General features: G+C 36.9%; 1 protein-coding gene across 4 annotated transcripts in view; it reads right to left on the bottom strand.

Annotated features, from left to right (window-relative positions):
* Positions 1–22944, bottom strand: part of Nars2 (asparaginyl-tRNA synthetase 2, mitochondrial) — a 106975-nt gene that overhangs the window by 71632 nt on the left and 12399 nt on the right. For all 4 annotated transcript variants that reach the window (XR_016538095.1, XM_090348506.1, XM_090348504.1 and 1 more), the window contains exon 5: positions 14659–14739. Coding sequence is in view for 3 of the 4 variants with exons in the window: in XM_090348506.1 (XP_090204632.1) it covers positions 14659–14739 (81 nt within the window). In the remaining variant the exon portion in view is untranslated. The remainder of the gene's footprint in view (positions 1–14658; positions 14740–22944) is intronic.

The raw sequence follows: 22944 nt of genomic DNA on the forward strand, positions 1-22944 counted from the left end.
GTGTATGTGGTACCAAGGAATGGAACCTAGGGCTTTGTGTATGATAGGCAAGCATTCTACCACTAGGCCACACTCTTGGCCCTACTAACAGGATCTTAAAAAGATTTTTTAAATTGTAATTAATAGAAGGGTTACATTATATTCACCAGATAGAAGATGCATTACTTCACATACATTGATACCCTTTCTTATGACATGGTCCCCATTTCCCTCCCCCGCAACTCATCTTGATTTCCCCCCTTCCCTATCCAATTTCAAATAACCAATTAAGCACATATAAAATATATCAGATAACAAGGTGAAATATTGTAACAATATGAGATAACCAAGGGATAGCAAAAGAGATAAGAGATAACACAGTACATTAAGGACAACAATCACTCATTATATGGCTTTTGTTTCCCTATCCTGGAGGTCCTTACATTCAGTATCATACTATTGGCCTTATGTCTCTAAATTAAAAACATTTTTTGAGAAGAGCTTGGAGATTCCTCAAAAAAACTTGTAGAACCACCCTATGATCACTAGAGCACAGTAAAGCCACTTATACAACAATCTTAATCATTACACTAGTCATAGTCAGGTTATGGAAACAGCCTAGATGCCCTTGAATGGAGAAATTGATCGGGAAAATGCATATATATATATATACATATATATTTGAATTTTATTCATCTAGGAAAAATGTCATTTGTAAAGAATGGTTCCACCTCTAAAAATTATGTTATGTTAGGTTCAGAAACACAAAGAACACGGTTAATTTATAAATACATATGTATATACATAGGTCATGTGCATATATACACAAAAATAATGGCTGAAGTATGGTATGTGAAAGGGAAGATTCCAACGTTGTAACTCTTTCAAACAAGTAACAGTCTAACAAAATGACCACCAGGACAGCTGGTACTAGAAGGGGGAGGGGTTTGAGATCAATGGGAAAGGGGTAGATGAATGTGGGAGAAAATGCAGTAATATATTCAAAATATGTATGAAATTGGAGCCAGGAAATTTGAGGTGGGGTTGAGAGAAATGGAACAGAAGGATGAAAAGTGTACCATTGTTCAAGATATCGTGACATGAAATGACATGTTGAACTAAAACTCCCTTCTATAACTCCTTCAAGAGAACAAAACTATAATAGTAAAAATTTTATAACTGTGCCTACAGCCTTCAGAATTAGATGTGTATTAAAAATGAGTGAATATCAAGGAACAAATCAGACTTAATTCTCATACCATTCAAAACATTCCTTGAATGTTCTAAAGTATATTATCTAGCAATAAAGCATAGAATATTTCTCATTGGAAAAAATTCAGTTTCTAAATATATTGCAACTAGAAAAAAAACACTTTTTTTTCCTCTAATGTTTCTTCTGAGATATCTAATACATTTGAGGGAACGTGTGCAGCTCAGTTAATCATCACAAAGAGAATTCCTTTGTGACGACTACCGTCATATTATTCCTCAGAAGACCCTTGGGAAACTGAGCAAAAATGAATTTTTACTTCTCTGAAGCTGTTTATATTGAGTATTTTGGGGTCCTTTATAATAAATATTTCAGTATAAAGGGATTTGGGGCATTACTAGGCCAATAAAGTCTTCCCCCTCACACATACACATAACATAAGAGAGAGTATAATCTAACCAAAATCCCAAATAAAGCCTTAATAAATAGGTGTCCCAAGGTGGGTGCTGGTGGCTCACGCCTGTAATCCAAGCTACTTAGTAAGCTGAGATCTGAGGATCATAGTTCAAAGCCAACCAGGGAAGGAGAGTCCATAAGACTCATCTCTAACTCACCACCAGAGAACCAGAAATGACACTGTGGCTCAAAGTGGTAGAGTACTACTAGCCTTGAGCTGAAGAGCACAGAGACAGTACCCAGGTCCAGAGTTCAAGCCCCATGACTGACCCCCACCAAAAAAAAGGCTGTTCACGAAAAAGAAATTGCAGATAAAACCTCATTATCTTCCAAATTCACAAATCTCTCAATCAAGCCTCAAACCTCCAGAATAATCTTTATAAAACTGCAATTCTGACTTTTCTGAAAATAGTACTAGAAACCTCTTAATGCCCCTCTAGAGGAGCTCTAAAACTAGCATTCAAGAACTTTTTTTTTTTTTGCTGTTTTTCACATTTCTAAGCCCTGTTCTCTTCAATCCCATTCTTCATTCTAGTTATGTTTATGTACAGACTCCCAGTATAAGATTTTATGTAAAAGTACAACAATGGACAAAGGCCTCATATCTAAAATATATCAACAGCTCAAAAAACTGAATCACTCCAAGACTGATCTCTAAAGAAACAACCATCCCATTAAAAGATGGTTCAAAGACTTAAAGAGAGTCTTCTCTGAAGAAAAAATAAGAATGTCCTATGGGCACATGAAGAAATGCTCAACATCTCTGGCCATAAAAAAAATGCAAATCAAAACAACTCTAAGATTCTACCTCACTCCAGTTAGAATGGATCAAGAAATCTAGTAACAACAGATGCTGGAGGGGATGTGGCCAGGAGGGATCACTACTACACTGTTGGTGGGAGTGCAAACTCAACCATTATGAAAAGCAGTATGGCAGTTCCTCAAAAGACTAAATATAGACTCCCTATGACCCAGCAATTCCACTACTTGGCATTTACCTAACCATCCAGAAACAAGGACATACTAAATCCACTAGCACATGGTGTTCATTGCAGCACTATTTACCACAGCAAACATATGGAACCAACCTAGATGCCCCTCAGTTGATGAGTGGATCAACAAGATGTGGTATTTATACACAATGGAATTCTAGGCTGCTGTCAGAAACAACGACAGTGCTCCATTTGTAAGGAAATGGAAAGACTTAGAAAAACTCTTATTAAGTGAAGTAAGCCAGACTCAAAGGAACATAGGCCCAATGGTTTCCCTCATTTGTCATAATCAGTAGAAACCTTGGGTTCTCATACCAGAGATTTACAAAACCTAGATACATAAGGCCATGTAGTATGACGCTAAATGAAAGGACCTCCAGGATATAGAAACAAAAGCCATATAATGAGTGATTGTTGTCCTTAATGTTCTATGTTATCTCTCATCTCTTTTGCTTGGTTATCTCATATTGTTACAGTATTTCACCTTGTTATCTGATATATTGTATATATGCTCATTTGGTTATTTGAAATCTGATAGGGAAGGGGAGAAAACAAGATGAGGGGCGGGGGTGGGAGGAGGGAAACGGGGACCAAGATATGAGAAAGGATATCAATGTTTGTGAAATAATGCACCGTCTAGCTGGTGAATACAATGTAACCCTTCTATTAATTACAATTAAAAATATATGGAAAAAATGATTTTATGTAAAAGTATAATACATTTTTGGGGGGGAACAACATTTGAAACCTCAGTGAATTCTCTTCCATTCTAATCTGACTCAGTGTTTCTTTCTCCATCTTATAAAGTGTATCACAGCAACACAATGCATCTCAGCTTTTTGTTAAAATGTACCATAGAAATAAAACTTTGCTAGCTTTCATTGGAGGACAAAATTATCATAGCCAAGAAATGGAAAACTAAGAACAACCAAAAACATTGTAAGTGTGTGTAGCCCAGGGAATTTTCTATCATGGAGGTCTAAAATCCTCCCTGCTTCTTTGAGGATTTCCAAGAGAATATTATCTGTTCTTACAGTAGAACAAATACAGCTAGGTAGTTCATAATCTCAAGGTAGATAATAGGAAGACCCACATAAATCTGTTCTGTCCCCATGTAAAACATGTAGCAAGGAGACAGCAAGAAGCAGTTATCTGGATGGGAGAAAATAATGTGTCAATGATGAGGAACTTACTTGAGGTCCATAATCACCAAAGTACTCACATCTATTTTACCTCCCTTTTATTTTTCCACCTACTTTGTATCCTCACTCTCACATTCTCCTCACTTTCCATCAACTCATAGTCCAAGAGTTGAAAAGTTAAGAACAGAAGAATGCATAAACTTGAAGCTTGCCATATTACCTTAAAAGGTCTAAAACCAAACACATTCTGTTTATTCCACGCTATAATTTCCTTTAAACTAAGACCATGAAGAAAAAGGAAAATGCTTACCATCTGTGTGCATATGACCAGTGAATGTTCTAATTTTATTCCAATTAAGGGCCTATAATGAAGCCAAGCCTTTCACAATACAGATCTTTGAGTTAAAAGAGACTTTAAACTCTTTTCTTTTGTAACAAAATCTATCCCTTAAAAGTGTTAAACACTGTGCTGGGAATGTGGCTTAGTGGTAGAGAGCTTGCCTAGCATGCATGAAGTCCTGGATTTGATTCCTCAGTACCACATAAACAGAAAGGGCCAGAAGTGATGCTGTAGCTCAAGTGGTGGAGTGCTAACCTTGAGCAAAAGAAGCTAAAGGACAGGGCCCAGACACTGAGATCACTCTCCAGGACTGGCAAGAGAAAAAAATAAACAGGTAAGCACTGTTAGGCCAACTTCATACTCAACTAATTAATTAGTGTTTTGGTAAACATAGTACTAGAATCCAGGTTTCTAAGTTTCTAATACCTTTCTAATAGTACTCAGAATGCTTTTTTTTTTTTTTTTTTTTTTTTTTTTTGCCAGTCCTGGGCTTCAGCTCAGGGCATGAGCACTGTCCTTGGGCTTTCTCAAGGCCAGAGCTCTTCCACTTGAGTCACAGCACCATTTCTGGCTTTTTTTCCCCTATGTATGTGGGATTGAGGAATAGAACCTGGGTCTTCATGCATGCTAGGCAAGCACTCCACCACTAGGACAAACTCAATGCTTTTTAAAAAGTCTATCATTGCAACTGGGTACTGGTGGCTCACATTGTAATCCTAGCTATTCAGGAGGCTGAGATTGCAGTTCAACTCCAGCCAGGACAGGACTAAGTCTGTGAGATTCTTATTTGCAATTAACTATCAAAAAAGCCAGAATGGAGCTGTAACTCAAGTGGTAGATAGAGCACTATCGGGTTCAGCCCCAGGATTGGGGAAAAAAAAATTTCTATAGTGTATCATTCCAAAGTCAGGGATTCTAATCCTATAAAACAAAATACAGGGACTAAATCAGTTACACAGTCTCCAAAGATTTGTGGTTTGGTAGTTTCATATTCCCTATAAAGCTGTGTCTCAAATAGGGTTGCTATCATTGCTAAAGAAATTACTCTTGCATGCCATCAGACTACATCTCATACATAACAACTAAAGCCAAGAAAAACAGGCTCAGTAAACTGAATTCTACTTTGCTAGTTATGACAGATCAGGATTTTCCTGTTAGTTATAATCCATGTACACAGGCCTTTCACTGATTAACAATTTCCAATGTCCAGTTTCTAGTTTATATTTCCATATTTTCCAACTACTACAAATTAATATCAGTATATACTGAACTTTGGAATGAAAATAATCGTTCTTAAAATAAAAGTCCAATTACATTCCAGAACACCCACAAACCAGAACACCCACTCAGTCCTGAGAAAGGTTTCATTTTGGCAAATATTCCATCAGCAGGAAAGGATGCTATTAACTCAGACTATTTGTAAACAGTCTGCCTTCCAGCTGGATAGTCTGAGAGAAACAGAACAAGAAAAGGTGCCTGTTATCTCTAGATTAGAAGATGGCTAGGCAAAAAAGCAAGGGAAGAAACACAACATAAGGTCAGAAAACAACAAAAAATTTACTCCTAATGTGACATGTGCCATTTTGTTACATATCACTCAAAAATACTAATTTTGGCTTATTAGTTATAAGAATGGTTAGTTATAAGATGGTTACAACATGGTTCTATTCTCTAGCTCTTTCCTTCATAAAAGAAAACTACTTTCCAGAGTTAAGGCTTCAAGTCACTTAGCCCCAACTTCCCAAATGACTTTACCACCCCTATGAGCACAGTAGGTAACTCTATTAATAAATACTTTAAAATGAAGCTACACTATGTACCCTAAATCCTACCAAATTTCTATGACAGCTAGTTTTAGATCTCTTACCTCTTTCCCAAATATTAAAGTGTTCTCAGCCAGTAGTTACTAAAAAGATAGTTCCTGCTGTGGTGCATAAGGATAAGACACTGTAAGAAACACTGACTTCTTTTTTTTTTTTTTTTTTTTTTTTTACCATTGTGGTGATATCTACTAAGGACTAGTATAATTTGGAGGGAGTCAAGGTATCTCTTGAAGTCAACATTGCCATGGAGTACCTCCTACAAAAGACCATATCCACAATATTAGTAGTTTCTATAAAAACTCACTCCCCCAAATGATTATCTAGCCCTGGCCCTAACAAGTATAAGCTCAGGGGCTGGGAACATGGCCTAGTGGTAGAGTGCTTACCTAACATGCACAAAGCCCTGGGTTTGATTCCTTGGTACCACAGACACAGAAAAAGCCAGAAGTGGTACTTGTGGCTCAAGTTGTACAGCCCTAGCCTTGAGAAAGCTCAAGGACAGTGCCTGGGCCCTGAGTTCAAGCCCCATGACTGGCCAAAAACAAAAAACAAAAAACAAAAAAAAAGGTAAAAGCTCAAAAGGCTTATGAAGTTGACATTTTCTTTAACTTTATGACTACTTATTTGAATTCTAGTGCTCAAACTAGCAACATGAAAGTTCAAGTTAAAAGGGAATAAAATCTATTTTTCAACTAGTTAGAAATGAAAATAATTTTATAGAAAAATATATTTTCTCCTTATTAAAAGTTCAAAGAGCTAGGCGCCATGGCTCATGCCTGTAATCCTAATTACTCAGGAGGCTGAGGTATAAGGATCACAGTTCAAAGCCAACCTAAGCAGGAAAATTAACTATCAAATTAACTACCGAAATGTCAAAAGTGGAGCAAATGCTCAGAGCACTAAATGTACAAAAAAGCTTAGGACAGCACCCCGCCCTGAGTTTAAGCTCCAGGACTACACGCCCACTGCCACCCACCCCCCCCCCAAAAAAAGGAAAAAAGATCAAAGATTTTTAGCAAAGATTAGCCATCAACTACTACATAAATGCTGGCTCCAATGAACATTTTATGATCTATCACTTCAATTCTGTTTTAAATCATTATATAGCCTGCTAGATTATAGCGTTAGACTTTTAACTGGTTTCTTCTCTTTAATATTTTCTCACTTCCTGGAATAGTGATTAGTTGGGCACTGGTGGTTTGTATCTGTAATCGTAGATACTCAGGAAACTGAGATCTGAGAATCATGGGTTTGGGACCAAAGAGTCAATTCCAAGAGACTTACCCCCAAATAATTAACAAACAAACCAAAAACATCCTTGAAGTGGAGGTTTTTGCTCATGTGGTAAAGTGGCAGCCATGATTCAAAAGCCAAGTAAGTATATGAGGCCCTGAGTTCAAGCTTCAATACCAGCAAAAAGTTTTAGAAAACTGATTTATGTTATTCCTTTGCTTATGCAATGAGTTGGATATGATCTGAGTTTGTTCCTCAAGGTGTCACATGCTGAAATTCAATCTCCACTGTGAAGTACTGAGAGGGTGAAAACTTAATCCCACTAAAGCATTTAGCGCTGGGACCTTTAGGAAGTAACTGACATTAGATAAAATTTGCTAGGGTGGAGTCTCCATGACAGAATACAAGAGTCCAAGATGGATATAGTGGCTCATGCTTGTAATCTTACCAACCTCTAAAATAACCAATGCAAAAAGGGGCTGGAGTCACGACTCAAGGGTAAAATGGAATGTATCACACAGGTTCATGCATTAAAGGCTAGTGATAGTATTTGGAGAGAAGGTGAAAACTTCAGAAATGAGAACTAGTTGGAAAAATTAGATCACTGGGGCCATGACTTTGAAGGTTACACTCGGTCCCCAGTCCCTTTCTTTCTCTCTCTGTTTCCTATCTACCATGAGGTAAGCTGCCTATGTCACATGTTCCCACTGCCATGGTGCTCTGCCGTGGATCCAAAGATCATAGACTAAAACATCCTTTTAAGTTGTTCTCTAGGTGTTTTGGTCAGAGTAATGCACAGAACCAAAATTTCAAAGATTACAGAAGAATAAGACTAAGGTCTAGCCTTCCTAGATGTATTCTAGGGTCAGGCATTTTCCACATGCACAAACTGGGCCTCTTTAATAGAAATAGACATCCACAACAGGAATAATAAATATTACTAAGGCTGAAAGTCTTATCAGGCTAAGAAAGGAAAGATTAATCAACAAAATAGTTAAATGAGCTGAAGGGCACATTTCTTTCCTAAACACTTATACAATCTGGATGTGGAAACAAAAGTGTTGTGCAAGAAATCTTTAAAGAGCAAATGAATGTTAAAAACAGGCTAAAGAGAAACTGAATATAAGAGTATAGCAGGAATCAGAGAAGGGAAGGTTTGTTTTTTTTTTCCTTTAAAGAGATCTGACTTGGATTAGCCCATGTAACATCTGAAAAGCTTAAAGAAAACAGGTAAGAGTAATTTTTTTTTTAAAGGAAGGTATCAAAGAGAACTCAAATCATGTGTGGAAAAACTTACATTCACATAAAAATTTACAATCACAATTTTTTTTTTTTGCCAGTCCTGGGCTTGAGCTTGGACTTTCTCAAGGCTAGAGCTCTACCACTTGAGCCTCAGCACCACTTCTGGCTGTTTTTCTATGTGTATGGTACTGAGGAATCGAACCAAGGTCTTAGTGCATGCGAGGTGAGCACTCTACCACTACACCAAACTCCTGGCCCTTAAAATCACAAAATTTTTGAAGCCCAGGAACTTCAGAATTTCTGAACTTTAGAAGGCCCAGAGACTTTTGAGGTCCAGGAACTGTTATGTACTTCTAAAGTACGTACGAGTTTGGAAAGTAGAAATGCCCTTATATTAGCACGCTTTTGTACACTGTTTTCCTATTTCTTATCAGAAATTTCACAGATGTCATTTCCTTACTCCTTACAACTTAAAGTATAGTGTTAGACACAGTCACAATTTCATAAAAGAAGAAACTGAGGATAACTGTGATAAAAAATAGATCTGATTAGCCTTTTTGTTCCCCTCTTCTGGCATGGTAGTTTGGGAAGTTCCTCAGACTTACTCCTCAGTAAAACAGGTTTAAAAAATAAACAAGGTTTGCATGTAACAAATGAAGAAATTATTTTTAAAAATCTACTACAACTTAGCAAGGACAAGGGTTTGGAAACCACAGCTCACTCTTTCCCATTCTATTCACTGTTTAGCATGGTAGAAATTTCAATCCAGACTGACACAGACAAGAACATAGGAGTCTGTTTTTAGGTGGAAAGTCTGGCTCTAGTTTTTAGGGTATAGGTTTCAGGCCAGGAAAGTCCAGCCAAAGAAACCTGAGACTGCAGTCACAATCATTCCTGAGCACTCAGCTCCTAAACTAGGAAGTCACTCAAAACATTTATTGTCCATGTCTGTAGCACTAGAGCCCTGCCTGCTTGATTTTGCCTAGGCAAAGAAGCAGATCATAAAACAAAGGTCCAGATTTCTCCTTAAAGGACTTGACTATATTTACAACAGAATATGGAAAAGCTCAAATTGAAGGAATGCTCCTCTGAAACACTGGTGGTTATGATAAGAGACAATTAAAGATTAGCAGATTCACTGGGGATAAAGGCTAAACTGTGGCCAGGCACTGGTGACTCACGCCTGTAATCCTAGCTACTCAAGAGGTTGAGATCTGAGGATTGTGATCCAAAGCCAGCCCAGGCAGAAAAGTCCAGAGAATTAGAGTTCAAGCCCCAGGACACACATGGACACAGATACAAACTAAGCTGTGTACGTTATTTTGCTGGGAAAAAAAGCCCTCCCCCCACCCCCCCCCAAAAAAACACCTGAGAGTTGCCCAGAAAGAGTCCTTTTGAGGTTAGAATAAATTTTACATTATTGAGCTTGAGAGTTATTCCCATAAAGGAGTCTGAACTTGACTGATGAGTTTGCAATACAAATTATGCCCCAGGGCTGTGTTGAAAAACAACACAACAGTCTGTCTGCATGTGCTAAGAGATAGATAAGTTTAAGTCCAGTCTTAACTAGTGCTATCTCTGAGTGACTGTAGCCATATGAAAGGCTCTGCCTCTCTAGACAGTATCAGAACCTTCATTCTGCTGAGGTGTAAGGGAAGATAGACTTATATTTACAATACATAAAAGAACTTCTATAAATTGAGGAAAAGACAATATAATTTTTTAAATGTATAAAGGACTAGAATATAAATTTCTTCAGAGAAGATATACAATGGTCAATACATGCATGAAAAGAATTTCAGTATCTTTTACTCATTAGGGAAATGCAAATCAAGTAAACTTTGCATGCTTTTAGATGAATCAAAGAAATAAAAAACAAGTAGAGATGAAGATGCAGTAAAACTGAAACCCTCCTACACTGCTGGTGGGAACGTAATGGTATATCCACTTTGGAAAGTAGTTTCAGCACCTTTTAAAATTTTTAAACAGTTACCACATGACACAGAAATTCCATCTAAAAGAAATGAAATCATATGTACATATACACAAAAGCTTTTCATAAATGTTCTCAGCACACTTCTATTAGCCAAAAGGTAGTAACACTCAAATGTCCAGTGACTGATAAATCGATAAATAACATGGTACATGTACACAGTTGTAGGATACAAATAAGAATGCAACAATGATACAAGCTCAAACGCAAATAAACCTCAAAGGCCATATTAACTGGAAGAAATCAGACACAACAATCACACATTGGCTGGGTGCTGGTGGTTCACACCTATAATCCTAGCTACTCAGGAGGCTGAGATCTGAGGATTTCGGTTCAAAGCCAGCTTGAGCACTACAGTCCATGAGTCTCTTATCTCCAATTAATCACCAGAAAACTGAAGTGGAGCTATGGCTCAAGTGATAGAGTGATAGCCTTGAGCTGAAGAGCTCAGGGACAACATGCAGGCCTAGAGTTCAAGCCCCATGACTGATTCCCCCACCCCCACCCCCCAAAAAAGTCACATATTGCACAACTCTTTTAATAAGAAATGTTTCAGGAAAAGAAAATCTATAGAAAGTAGATGTGATCAAAACTGGAAGTAAGATAAGAAGGACTACTAAATAAAGAGCATGTAGGACTTGGTACTGAAAATGCCCTCATGTTACAACATGGTGATTAGCTGCACAATCCACCTAACATTAAAAACACAAAATAGTATACTTTTCTTTTTGAGAGCAAGATATTCCATGATTTATGGAATAAATTAAATGTATCTGGTGTAACAGTGCCAAACATTTTCAAGTCAGTGAATTTAAATTTAAATTGCCTATTAACTATGCTTTAACAAATAATCTGTGTTTAACTTATTTGAACTGTTACAACACTGAGCTGAATATTATTTACATAGTGACAACATAAATACTGATTCTTATCTGAGCTCAAATATTTCTTCCCCCCCCCCCCAGTCGTGGGGCTTGGACTCTGGGCCTGGGTGCTCTCCCTGAGCTCTTTAGATTCCCCTGTGATGACACTATTTAACACACACACACACACACACACACACACACACACACTGGCTACTCTGCTGCTCTGTTTCTTTTATAGTACTTAACATTGAAATGATACACTTTCAAGTGCATAAATTTTGCAGTATATAAAGCTTTTTAGGCAAAATTCAACAGATCATGACTGTAAGCCCAACTACAGAGGAGGCAGAGATCAAGAGATAGGCAAAAATATATCAAGACCCTACTCAATCAATAAGCTGGATGTGATGATACATTACTATAATCCTAGCTATGCAGGAGATCAAAGGTAGGAAGATTGCTATCTAAGGCTAACCTGAGCAAAAACAAGAGACCCTACCTAAAAAAATGACTGATGAAAAAAAAAGCCTTTAGAATAGACTTACTTTTTCATTCCTAAAGCTTCCCAGTTATATTCACTATCATTCACCAATAAGAATTTTCTAGTCTGACAAAATGTAGATTCATAAGGCCATATAGAATGACGCTAAATGAAAGGACCTCCAGGATATAGAAACAAAAGCCATATAATGAGTGATTGTTGTCTTTAATGTATTATGTTATCTCTCATCTCTTTTGCTGTCCCTTAGTTATCTCATATTGTTACAGTATTTCTCCTGGTTATCTGATATACTATATATATATGCGTATTTGGTTATTTGAAGTCCCCCTAACATAATGAAATTGAAAAATCATAAACTGAACCGTCAGAAACTGAGGCCATCCACAGTTAGTCTGGAATTGTAAAGACCTAATATAATTTTGGAAAATCAGCTAGAGCTCTAAGGAAACTATGTACAAAGACTACTGTAGAGTAAGTAACAGTAGGTATCATGGATTCCCGACAACTACTTAGCTTTATAGGGCAGATCTCAACTACATCTTTATATCAGTCAGTACATTTAACATAGCACCTTGAGCAAAGATGGTATCAAATGTCTGCCCAATAAATGAATGCCCTGGAGGTAACTTCCCACACACGTATTCAGTTGTCCCCATATCTCAACCAATATCCGAAGTCTTAAAGCAGGAAATGGAGTTATCAGGAAAAAAGCTAAAATGAAACATTCATCAATATGAGTGCTAGAAATACACGTTCTTACTGTGCTTTTTTTTTTCAAGGTAACCTTTTACTATTGTCTTCAAACTTGAGTGTATACTAGGCATTGTTGTCTTTAGATGTTTACTGGTAACACTTATATATCTAATATATATCAACAGCTCAAAATTGAATCACTCCAAAACTAATCTCCAAAGAAACAAATATCCCATTAAACGATGGGCCAAAGACTTAAAGAGAGTCTTCTCTGAAGAAGAAATAAGAATGTCCTATGGACACATGAAGAAATGGTCAACATCTTTGGCCATAAAACAAATGCAAATCAAAACACCTCTAAGATTCCACCTCACTCCAGTTAGAATGGCCAGGATCAAGAAATCTAGTAACAACAGATGCTGGAGGGGATGTGGCCAGGAGGGATCACTACTACACTGTTGGTGGGAGTGTAAACTCATTCAACCACTATGGAAAGCATAGAATTCTATGCTGCTGTCAGAAACAACAACAGTGCTCCATTTGTAAGGAAATGGAAAGACTTAGAAAAAATCATATTAAGTGAAGTAAGCCAGACTCAAAGGAACACAGGCCCATTGGTTTCCCTCATTTGTCATAATCAGTAGAAATCTTGGGCTCTCATACCAGAGATTTACAATAGAGCACAGCCTAGATGCATAAGGCCATATAGTATGACACGAAATGAAAGGACCACCAGGATATAGAAACAAAAGTCATATAATGAGTGACTGTTGTCCTTAATGTATTATGTTATCTCTCATCTCTTTTGCTGTCTCTTGGTTATCTCATATTGTTACAGTATTTCACCTTGTTATCTGATATATTGTATATATGCTTATTTGGTTATTTGAAATCGGATAGGGAATGGGGGAAAACAAGATGAGGGGCGGGGTGGAGGGAGGGAAATGGGGACCAAGACATGAGAAAGGGTATCAATGTATGTGAAGCAATGCATCTTCTTTCTGGTGAATATAATGTAACCCTTCTATTAATTACAATAAAAATATATGAAAAAAGTCTCATGGTCTTTAGTGCTGGCTTTGAACCATGATCCTCAAATCTCAGCTTCCTGAGTAGCTAGGATTATAGGCATGAGCCGCCTCGCCTGGCTGAAAAGCCACTTTTAACTTCACTATGTAATATTCCTCTCCCTAACTCTAAAATAATATAAACCATTTGCTTAGCTTTAGAAATATATATATATATATATATATATATATGTATGTTCCTCTTTCTATTTATCTTTATCTGGTAATTTGCCCTCAGTTGTTAATGGCCTAAGATAAACACATTATAATCACTCGATCTACTATGGAGATTTCCCTGATAGCAAAATAGTTACCTCTAAATTTACAATTCCAATTTTGGAAGAAATTTTTTAGTTTTTAATTCCATTTGTCTAGTCTTTCTCATATTTGTTTCCTATGCCCTTGGGACTCTCTTCAGAAAGTTGTGTTAAGTGAAGTAAGCCAGGCAGGCTCAGGGAGACAAACAGCTCGTGTTTTTTCTCATATGTGGAAGCTAGATACAAAATACATGCATGAGACATACACAAGACTCAATGTATTTACATACACAAAACCTGACTAGAGGAGGGTATACTTAGGGGAAGAATCCAAAGGTGTAACTCCTCTGAACAACTATTGCACTATTTAGCAAAATGAATTCCAGAAAGTGGAAACATGCTTTAGAGGAGCAAAAGTTAGGGCACAGGGAAGGGTAACAATATGCAGTCGGTATATTCCATATATATATATACATATGTGTGTATGTAAAAACTGAATTATATAACTTGAGGGTAGCAGCAGGAGAAGGTAAATGAAGAACAAAGGAAGGAGAGATACCAAGAAACATTGTACTCATAACTTGACTTATTGAATTGTAACTCCTTTGTACATTTACTTAATCATGATAAAAATAAATAAATAAATAAATTCACTTCTTCTAGTCACAAAGTAAATAATGTGGCTGGGGATGAGAAATCATAACAGTTAGAATGTTTATTAAGGATTACTGTACTACTAACAAAGTCAGGTGTTAGCAGTAATCTTCTGTACACACAACTCTTATTAAATTTAAAGAGAACACCTGGGCACACAAAAATGTCAAACAGAAATAAATGTCTATAAGAAGAAGAACGCAACTTACCTGAACATGAAAAAGCTCTCCAGCTCCCTCGCAGTCATTGGATGTAATTATTGGGGTATGAATGTGCACAAAGCCATTATCCTGGAAGAGAAAGAAAAGCACCTTTTGCAGTGTATTTGCACATGAAACAATCCCAATACAAACTGTGTTATACTATTAAAGTGACACTAAGAGAATGTCAAATCAAATTCCTACAAAGCCCTCCAAATATAAGATGTTTGAAAGGTCAGTTCAATGGCTTTTTATATTTGTTTTTGCTTTTGAGACAAGATGTTGTTGTGTATATCCCAGGATGGCCTCAAACTTGAGGTCACCTGACTTTAGTCTCTCAAGGGTTGGAATTCTAGGTGACCACCGTCATCCCCAGCCAGCTGAGTTATTATGCACAGAAGCACAAAGTACTAAAAATCTGGAATAGAGGTAGACATTAATTTGATCAAATAGAAGGAAACTGAGTGCTAGAGATAGATTTTTCAAAAGTCACATAAGTAGTCTTTAGCTAAGCTATGATTGGAATCTACATCCTTGGGTATTCCCCCTAATGCTTTTTCTTTCTCATTCTTTAACATATTAGTGATGGTTTAGCAAACACATATGCACAAACATATGCACACTTGACACACACATACACACACATATTCACTAAGGCTAATGTATAATACAGTTGCCTATGTTGTGAGGAGAAAGCAGAATAAGCAATATGAAGTTCAGTTATCTTGGAATGAAATCTCAACTGTAGCAAATCATCAAAAAGGAGAAATATTAAAGCTGGATGTTAAAGAGACTGAACCCCAAACAGCCAAGAGGCAGAAATGACTAAGAAAGTATCATTCAATCGATGGCAGAATGCATTGCTCATTGCACATGCAGAGGAGCACTTTCTTTGCCTGAGAAATACTCTAGGCATTAGTAAGTCCATCCATTACTGAGGCACCCAATTGGAGCCCTTCTGATCAAAAGTCTGAGACTATTTCCATTAGTGAACCACAAAAGCTGGTGCTAGTAGGACTGAAACAACCCCTCAACTTCAAGAATGTAATTCTTTCATTTTGACCATAGATATAGACAAAAAGGTTATACTCAACATAGACATGACAGAGTGAAGGTCTAAAAGTAAATTGATAATACTAAGGTAAAACAGTAAGTGCTTACTACAAAAGTTAGCTTTGAAATCGATACAATAAATTCACATACTCACAGATCTTCCAAGGTTTGCTTTCATTCATTTCTAAGGCTATAGTTGAGATCACCTAAATATGACCTTTCTGATATGAAGAATTCTGGTTATAATACAAAATATTTAGTCAACAACTTGCCTTATGATATAGACTGGCTAAATATTCAAGCTACAAATGAAAGAGCTTCAGAAGCTATTCAAATATGGACAACCTGAGAGAGATGTGCCTAGAGGTGCCACGCAGAGCACAGTATAGAGAAGCAATAAAGTATAATCAATAACACTACTGCATAAAATTTTTATCTCCTAGGAGCCAAGAATTATGGACATGAATCATTTATTACACATGGAATAAATGGAAGCAACATAGAACATGAGCACAGTAAACAAAGAAAGGAAATGAAAAATCCAAAGGAAACCATGGTTGGGAAGGGGAGGTAAAAAGAGTTTAGTAAATCTAATGACTAAATATAATCAGATGTCAGAAAAACAGCACTTTAAGTCTGAAGTAAGTAACTACATGGATTCTAAAGAAAACACAAAGATTCAGCACTGTAAATCTGATGGTAATACCAAGGGTTCACACTAGAAATGAGAATAATTTCTATTAATGCCAATCTTTTTACCTTTAATGCTGCTGACAAGTCTTATCAGAGTCCATAAAATTATGGAGAACTATAAAGAAGAAATAAAAGAAGTCAAAGAATAATAACACCGGTCAACAAAGTCCAAAAAAGAATGTATGTGTGTTGGGTAGGATGAAGTGGTAGAGGATGATACAGAACTAGAAAATGAAAAATAAATTATAGAGAAGAAGGCAATGTTGTCAGCATCTGCCTTAAATGGATTACCAGCATCAGGTGATCTTCACCAACCCACACAACAAGGATTCTGATACAGAAATGACCACCAAAGAAGGAGAAAAGTAGAAGTAAATACTTCACTCCATTTTTCAGATTCTACCCACCACCTCTAATTATCTAAGTACTTTCACACACATTTTAGAACTAGGTATTTCATAAGGTTCTTAACAGAATTTACAAAATTCACACACTGAGACCCATACATAATTCCAAAGACAGATGTGTATAGTAATACTGTATTTTGCTTTCACATCAGCAAAACATCATATCAGCATCAAAAAATAAAAAGGAAACAGAGGAATTGCTAAACATGGGCAACAAATAGGGATAATGTTAGCAAGAGAAATGAAAAATGACAATCAAAATATATAAAGTAGTCACAGGCTTTCAAAAGACCAGCACTCTGGGGCCATCGAACACAGGACAACTGTATTCTTGGACAGGCTTTGAACATTGCCACACAGACTACCATCCCTGAAACTCACAGGAAGAACCTCTATTCTAATTACACAGAAAATAAGAACAAGAACTGGCAAATGGTTTTGTGCCAAACTAAACAGTCTGCACATCAAAAGAAGTACTTATGAGATTCAAGAAACAACCACAGAATGGGAGCAAATCTTCACCAAGTAGTCAATGGGCAAAAACTTATTCAAAATATACAAAAAGCTAAAAGGAAAACTAAACAGAAAAAGAATAACCCAACTAATAAAAAGGTAAACAAATTAAAAAAGCAGTTCTCAGAAATTGAAAGTACATATGGCTAATAGATTCATGAAGAAATGCTCAACATCCTTAGCCATAAAGCAAATGTAAATTAAAACTACTCCAGGATTCTATTTCATTTTAAAAATAACATTGATTACAAAAAATAACAATAAATGCTAGGGAGGATTTGTAGGGAAAAAAATGAACCTGCACATACTTTAAGTGGAATGGCAAACTAAGACACCAATTTTAGAAATCACAATGGAAGAAAACTAAAAAATAGGCCTACCTGTGACTCTGCCATACCACTCTTAGGCATATATCTAAAGGAGTCACAATCAGTATATAAAGGAAATACCTGCATATCCGTGTTTATTGCCGCTTTTTTCACAGTAGTCAAATTACGGAATCACCATGGTGATTACAAACCAAAGAATGGATAAAGGAAATATGATACATACATATTATGAAATATTACTAGCCTTAAGAAAAAAGGAAATTATGTCATTTGCAGGACAATAGAACTAGGGAATCACGATATTAAGCAAGATAAGACACCCTCTAAGAGGGAATCTTAGCTGGGCAATGGGGGCTCATGCTTACAATCGTAGCTACTCAGGAGGCAGAGATTAGAGGTTTGTGGTTCAAAGTTAGCCCAGGCAGGAAAGTCCATGAGATTGTTATCTTCAATCAACCACTCAGAAAAAGCTAGAAGTAGCTCAAGTGGTAGAGCGCTAGCCTTGAGCAAAAGAGGCTCAGGGACAGAGCCCAGGCCTTGAGTTGAAGTCCCAGGACTGGCAAAAATAAAAAGCAAAACTAATGCTAAATCCTTGTATTATCACCTTGCACCAGAATTAATTCCAAATGGATTGAAGAATTCAATGTAAGACCAGGTACCCTGAAAACTTTACGGGGAGGGATAAGGAAAACACTAGGACTTCTTGGCACAGATTGAAACTTCATAAGTAAAGATCCAGAAATATAACAAATCAAAGAAAGCCTGGATATAAAACTGAAAAGTTTTTGCATGGCAATTGATATAGATAGGAAGCTAAATTAGCCCACAGAATGAAAAAAAATCTTTACTACCTACGCATCAAACGAGAGCTTCACTTCAAAAATATACATAGAGCTCAAAAAATTAAATCCCCCCCAAACAAATCCTCAAAGGAACAACAATCCAATAATACATGGGCTAAAGACTTAAGGAGAGACTTCTCAGAAGAAGAAATAAAAATGGCCTATAGATACCTGAAGAGATGTTCAATGCCTTTGTCCATAAAAGAAATGTAAATCAAAACAGCATCGAGATTCCACCTCACCCAAACTAGAGTGGCTGTTATCAAGAAAACTTACAATAACAGTTACTGGTGGGGATGTGGCCAAAAGGAATACTACTACACTGTTGATGGAAACCACTCTGGAAAGCAGTATGGAGGTTTCTTAAAAGATTAAATAGAGAGATTCCCTATGACCCACTTCTAGGCATTTATCCAATTGACCAAACCAGCCACACTTAAGTCACCAGCAGTTCACTGAAGTATTGTTTACTATAGCTACAATATCAATCAACCCAGATGCCCCTCAGTAGATGAATGAATCAAGAAAATGAGGTAAATGTGCACAACTGAATTCTGTGCTTCTATTAGAAAGATTGACAGTGCCCCATTTGTCAGGGAACAGAAAAAATTGGGAAAAATTATATTAAGCAAAGTAAGTCAGACCCAATGAAACATAGTTACATTGTTTCCCTCATTTATAATAATTAGAAATGTGCCTACAAATCAACAAGTAAAATCAATGGGTAGTAAAAGACAAAAAAATACTTGGACATGATAAATTATACATGACTTTTAAATATTCACACAGTGAAACCAAAGGAGGATATTCTTGGCAGAAGGTCACAAGTGCTCAATAGCTATGTGCATATGAGCATAAAAAGTGATGCTTATCAACTCCAAAAAAATGATAATAGTAAGTTTTTTTTGTTGTTGTTTTGTTTTTTTGCCAGTCCTGGGCTTGAGCTCAGGGCCTGAGCACTGTCCTTGGACTTTCTCAAGGCTAGAGCTCTACCACTTGAGCCTCAGCACCACTTCTGGCTTTTTTTCTATGTATGTGGTACCAAGGAATCGAACCCGGGTCTTCATGCATGCTAGGCAAGCACTTTAACCACTAGGCCAACCTCCCAGCCCAACAGTAAGTTTTTTATATTATATTTATATATTATATTACCTAGAACTGAGACACCAGAATTATATTTTTCAGAGATTTACAATTAACAAAGTAATTTATAGCATTTGAAAAGTTCTTATAACTACTCTATCAATGGTGCTAAAATTCAAGTAATTTTCAACCACTTAAATATTTTAAAATTTACTTCAGTCTACTTAATTTACTTTTCCCAGATCTTTTTAGTTTATTTATATTTAAGTTGCTTATGTTATCTATAAAACCTTTAAGTAACATAAGAAGTGAACAAAGCTGGTAGTTGACTTGTGAATGGATTGCCAATACTACCATCTAGTGGCCAAAAATATGTAAAACATTCCGAATTAAAGCACATCCACTTACCAACTTATCAGAGAGGGGAATATTTGAACAGATTATACATTTGCTGTGTTCAAGAACTACTGAAAAGTCACTTGGAAGTTATAGAAGTTAGTTTCTAGCAGCAGATGTAAGGAGACCTTTCCAAATCAGAATGGGATGACACTGAATAATGTGACTTATTTTTTTTCGTTTAACAACAAAAATACATGGCTTAAAGCCAAGTCAATGTTTTTTGGTACTTTCATCAGAAATGAACTAGGTTTTCAAAGAGCATAAACTATCTTAGTAAGCTACAGCAAAACTTGGGCTGCATGAAATCAATACAGTCCATGTGTGTTACACAATCTCTTCACATTAGCAGGACTGAAGAAGTGGCATGTGAAAGGTTTCCAAGTCACATGGAATAGCAGTGAGCTTTAGCTGCTAGTTCAAGTCTGGTCTTTGGTGCCCTCCAGCTGACTTACATATGGATAGTGATTACCATTGTGAAACAAAGGTTAGCTTTATTCACCCGCCTACAACAACCATAATACAAAAACAATAAAAATGAAGTAAAACCACATGCAAATGGTTTTCAAGCTACAAGCTGTTGAATATCAGACAACAAAAGATAGCGCTCCCTGTGTCACTCAGCTAAGGACACTAAGATCTTCTAGGCCACAGACAGGAAGGAGGAACTTCAAGGTGGAACCCAGCAGACTCCGTCAGTTGAGGAGAGACAGCTAAGTCTGAGGAGTCTGAGTATCAAAGAAGAGAAAATTGGATACAGAGAACTGCAGGGATCTGCAGAGGGTCAGCCAAGAGTGCTGGATAGAGAACCAATCAGTGTACATACAAAAGAAGCTATCCAAGAGTTGGGAAAGAATAATCTTTTTAAAGATTAGAGCTATGCTGGTATACACCTGTAATCTCATCTATTTGGAAGGCAGAAACAGATGATCAAGAGTCAAAAGAAGCCCAGGAAAGTTAGTGAGACCCAATCTCAAAAACAAAACAAACAAAAGGGCTAGAGCTAAAAGAGGCACAGCTTAGGTGGTAGAGCACTTGCCTACCAAATATGAGGCATTGGGTTCAATCCCAAGAAAGAGGGGAAGGAAGAAGAGAAGGAAATAGTATCCAATTTTTTACATAATGGCTATGACAAGATGTTCCCACATGCCTGATTGGAAAAAACTTCTAATTCACAAGGCATTGGGTAGAGTTCTCAGGAAACTTGCCTCAGTGGTGAAGGACAATGAATATTATACTGCATGCTGTTGCAGCTCTGCTAAGAAATTCAAGAAATTTAACTGTGTATTAGAACAAAGTTCAAGAAGTTTTATATATACCCTGGAACAAGCAAAGTAAAATTCATAATGTCCAGCATTCAATAAATGATTAGCAGGCAATAAAGAGATAGGAAAACAACTCATGATAAACTAATCAATCAATAAAAACTGACCCATAGTGATAGACATGTTAGAAAGAAAAAAGCAATTTTTAAAGTTAAATGTTCAACAAGTACACATGGAAGACACACACACACACACACCACACAAAATGGTGCATAGCTGAAATCTCAGCTATTTGGAAGGATGAGACAAAAGGACTGCTGGTTTCAGACCAGCCTAAGCAGGTAAGCTCCTGGAGTTGTTTATACCTATAACCCTACTCAGGAAGCTTAAGATTAGCATCCTTGAAATATATATATTATCATATATATATAATTATCATATATATAATTAGGATGGAGGTTCAAAGCCAGCCTGAGCAGGAAATTCCCTAAGACTCTTATTTCCAATTAATCTCCAGAAAAACGAAAGTGGCATTGCAGTTCAAAGTAGTGTAGTACTAGCCTTGAGCAAAAGAGCTCCAGGGCAGTGATCAGGCCCTGAGTTCAAGCCTGGGGACCAATAATAAGGCCCCCAAAAAGACAAAAATAAAAACACAGAGGAAAAAAAATTTAAAATACAAGTGTTGGGGGAAGGGAAATGGGGACAAAAACATGAGAAGGGATATCAATGTGCAAGAAGTAATGCACCAGGGCCGGGAGTCTGGCCTAGTGGTTAAAGTGCTTGCCTAGCATGCATGAAGACCCGGGTTCGATTCCTCGGTACCACATATAGAAAAAAGCCGGAAGTGGTGCTGAGGCTCAAATGGTAGAGCTCTAGCCTTGAGAAAGTCCAAGGACAGTGCTCAGGCCCTGAGCTCAAGCCCAGGACTGGCAAAAAAAAAAAAAAAAAAAAAAAAAAGAAGTAATACACCTACACCTACCTGATGAATGTAACTGTAACCCCTCTATACATTACCCAGACAAGAAAAGAAAAAAGACAAACATAAGTGTTACAAGATATCAACAAATACATCAAATAGTGAAGTATATAAATAATTTCCGTTTCCAAAGGAAGGAGGTTACAGAAAAAACATTTGTAAACATAATGGCTGAAAAAACTTCATGCCTAGGTGTAGTGGCACATACCTTTTAAATCCCAGGACAAGGAAAACTGAGAAGGCTACAAAATTCAAGGCCATGAGATCCCATGTTAAAAAAAAAATTCCTTTTCATGAAGATCATAAATTTAATGATATATGAAATTCAACAAAGCCTAAAAGAAGCATTAGGAAAACTGTGCAAAGGCATGCCACAAATAGATAAACCATCAATTAAAAAAAAATCTTAAAATCAGCCAAGGAAGGGGCCGGGGGTTTGGCCTAGTGGTTAAAGTGCTTGCCTAGCATGCATGAAGACCCGGGTTCGATTCCTCGGCACCACATGCATAGAAAAAAAAAAAAAGCCAGAAATGGTGCTGAGGCTCAAGTGGTAGAGCTCTAGCCTTGAGAAAGTCCAAGGACAGTGCTCAGGCCCTGAGCTCAAGCCCAGGACTGGGGAAAAAAAAAAAAAAATCAGCCAAGGAAAAGAGACATATTACATATAGAACAAATGTAAAGATAACACCAGATTTTTCACTGAAATGTAAAGACAGTACAGTGGAACTTCAAAGTATGTCA

Source organism: Megascapheus bottae, chromosome 16 (genome assembly GCF_031878675.1).
Source record: "Megascapheus bottae isolate mThoBot1 chromosome 16, mThoBot2.hap1, whole genome shotgun sequence".
In the NCBI taxonomy this organism is placed as follows: Eukaryota; Metazoa; Chordata; class Mammalia; order Rodentia; family Geomyidae; genus Megascapheus; species Megascapheus bottae.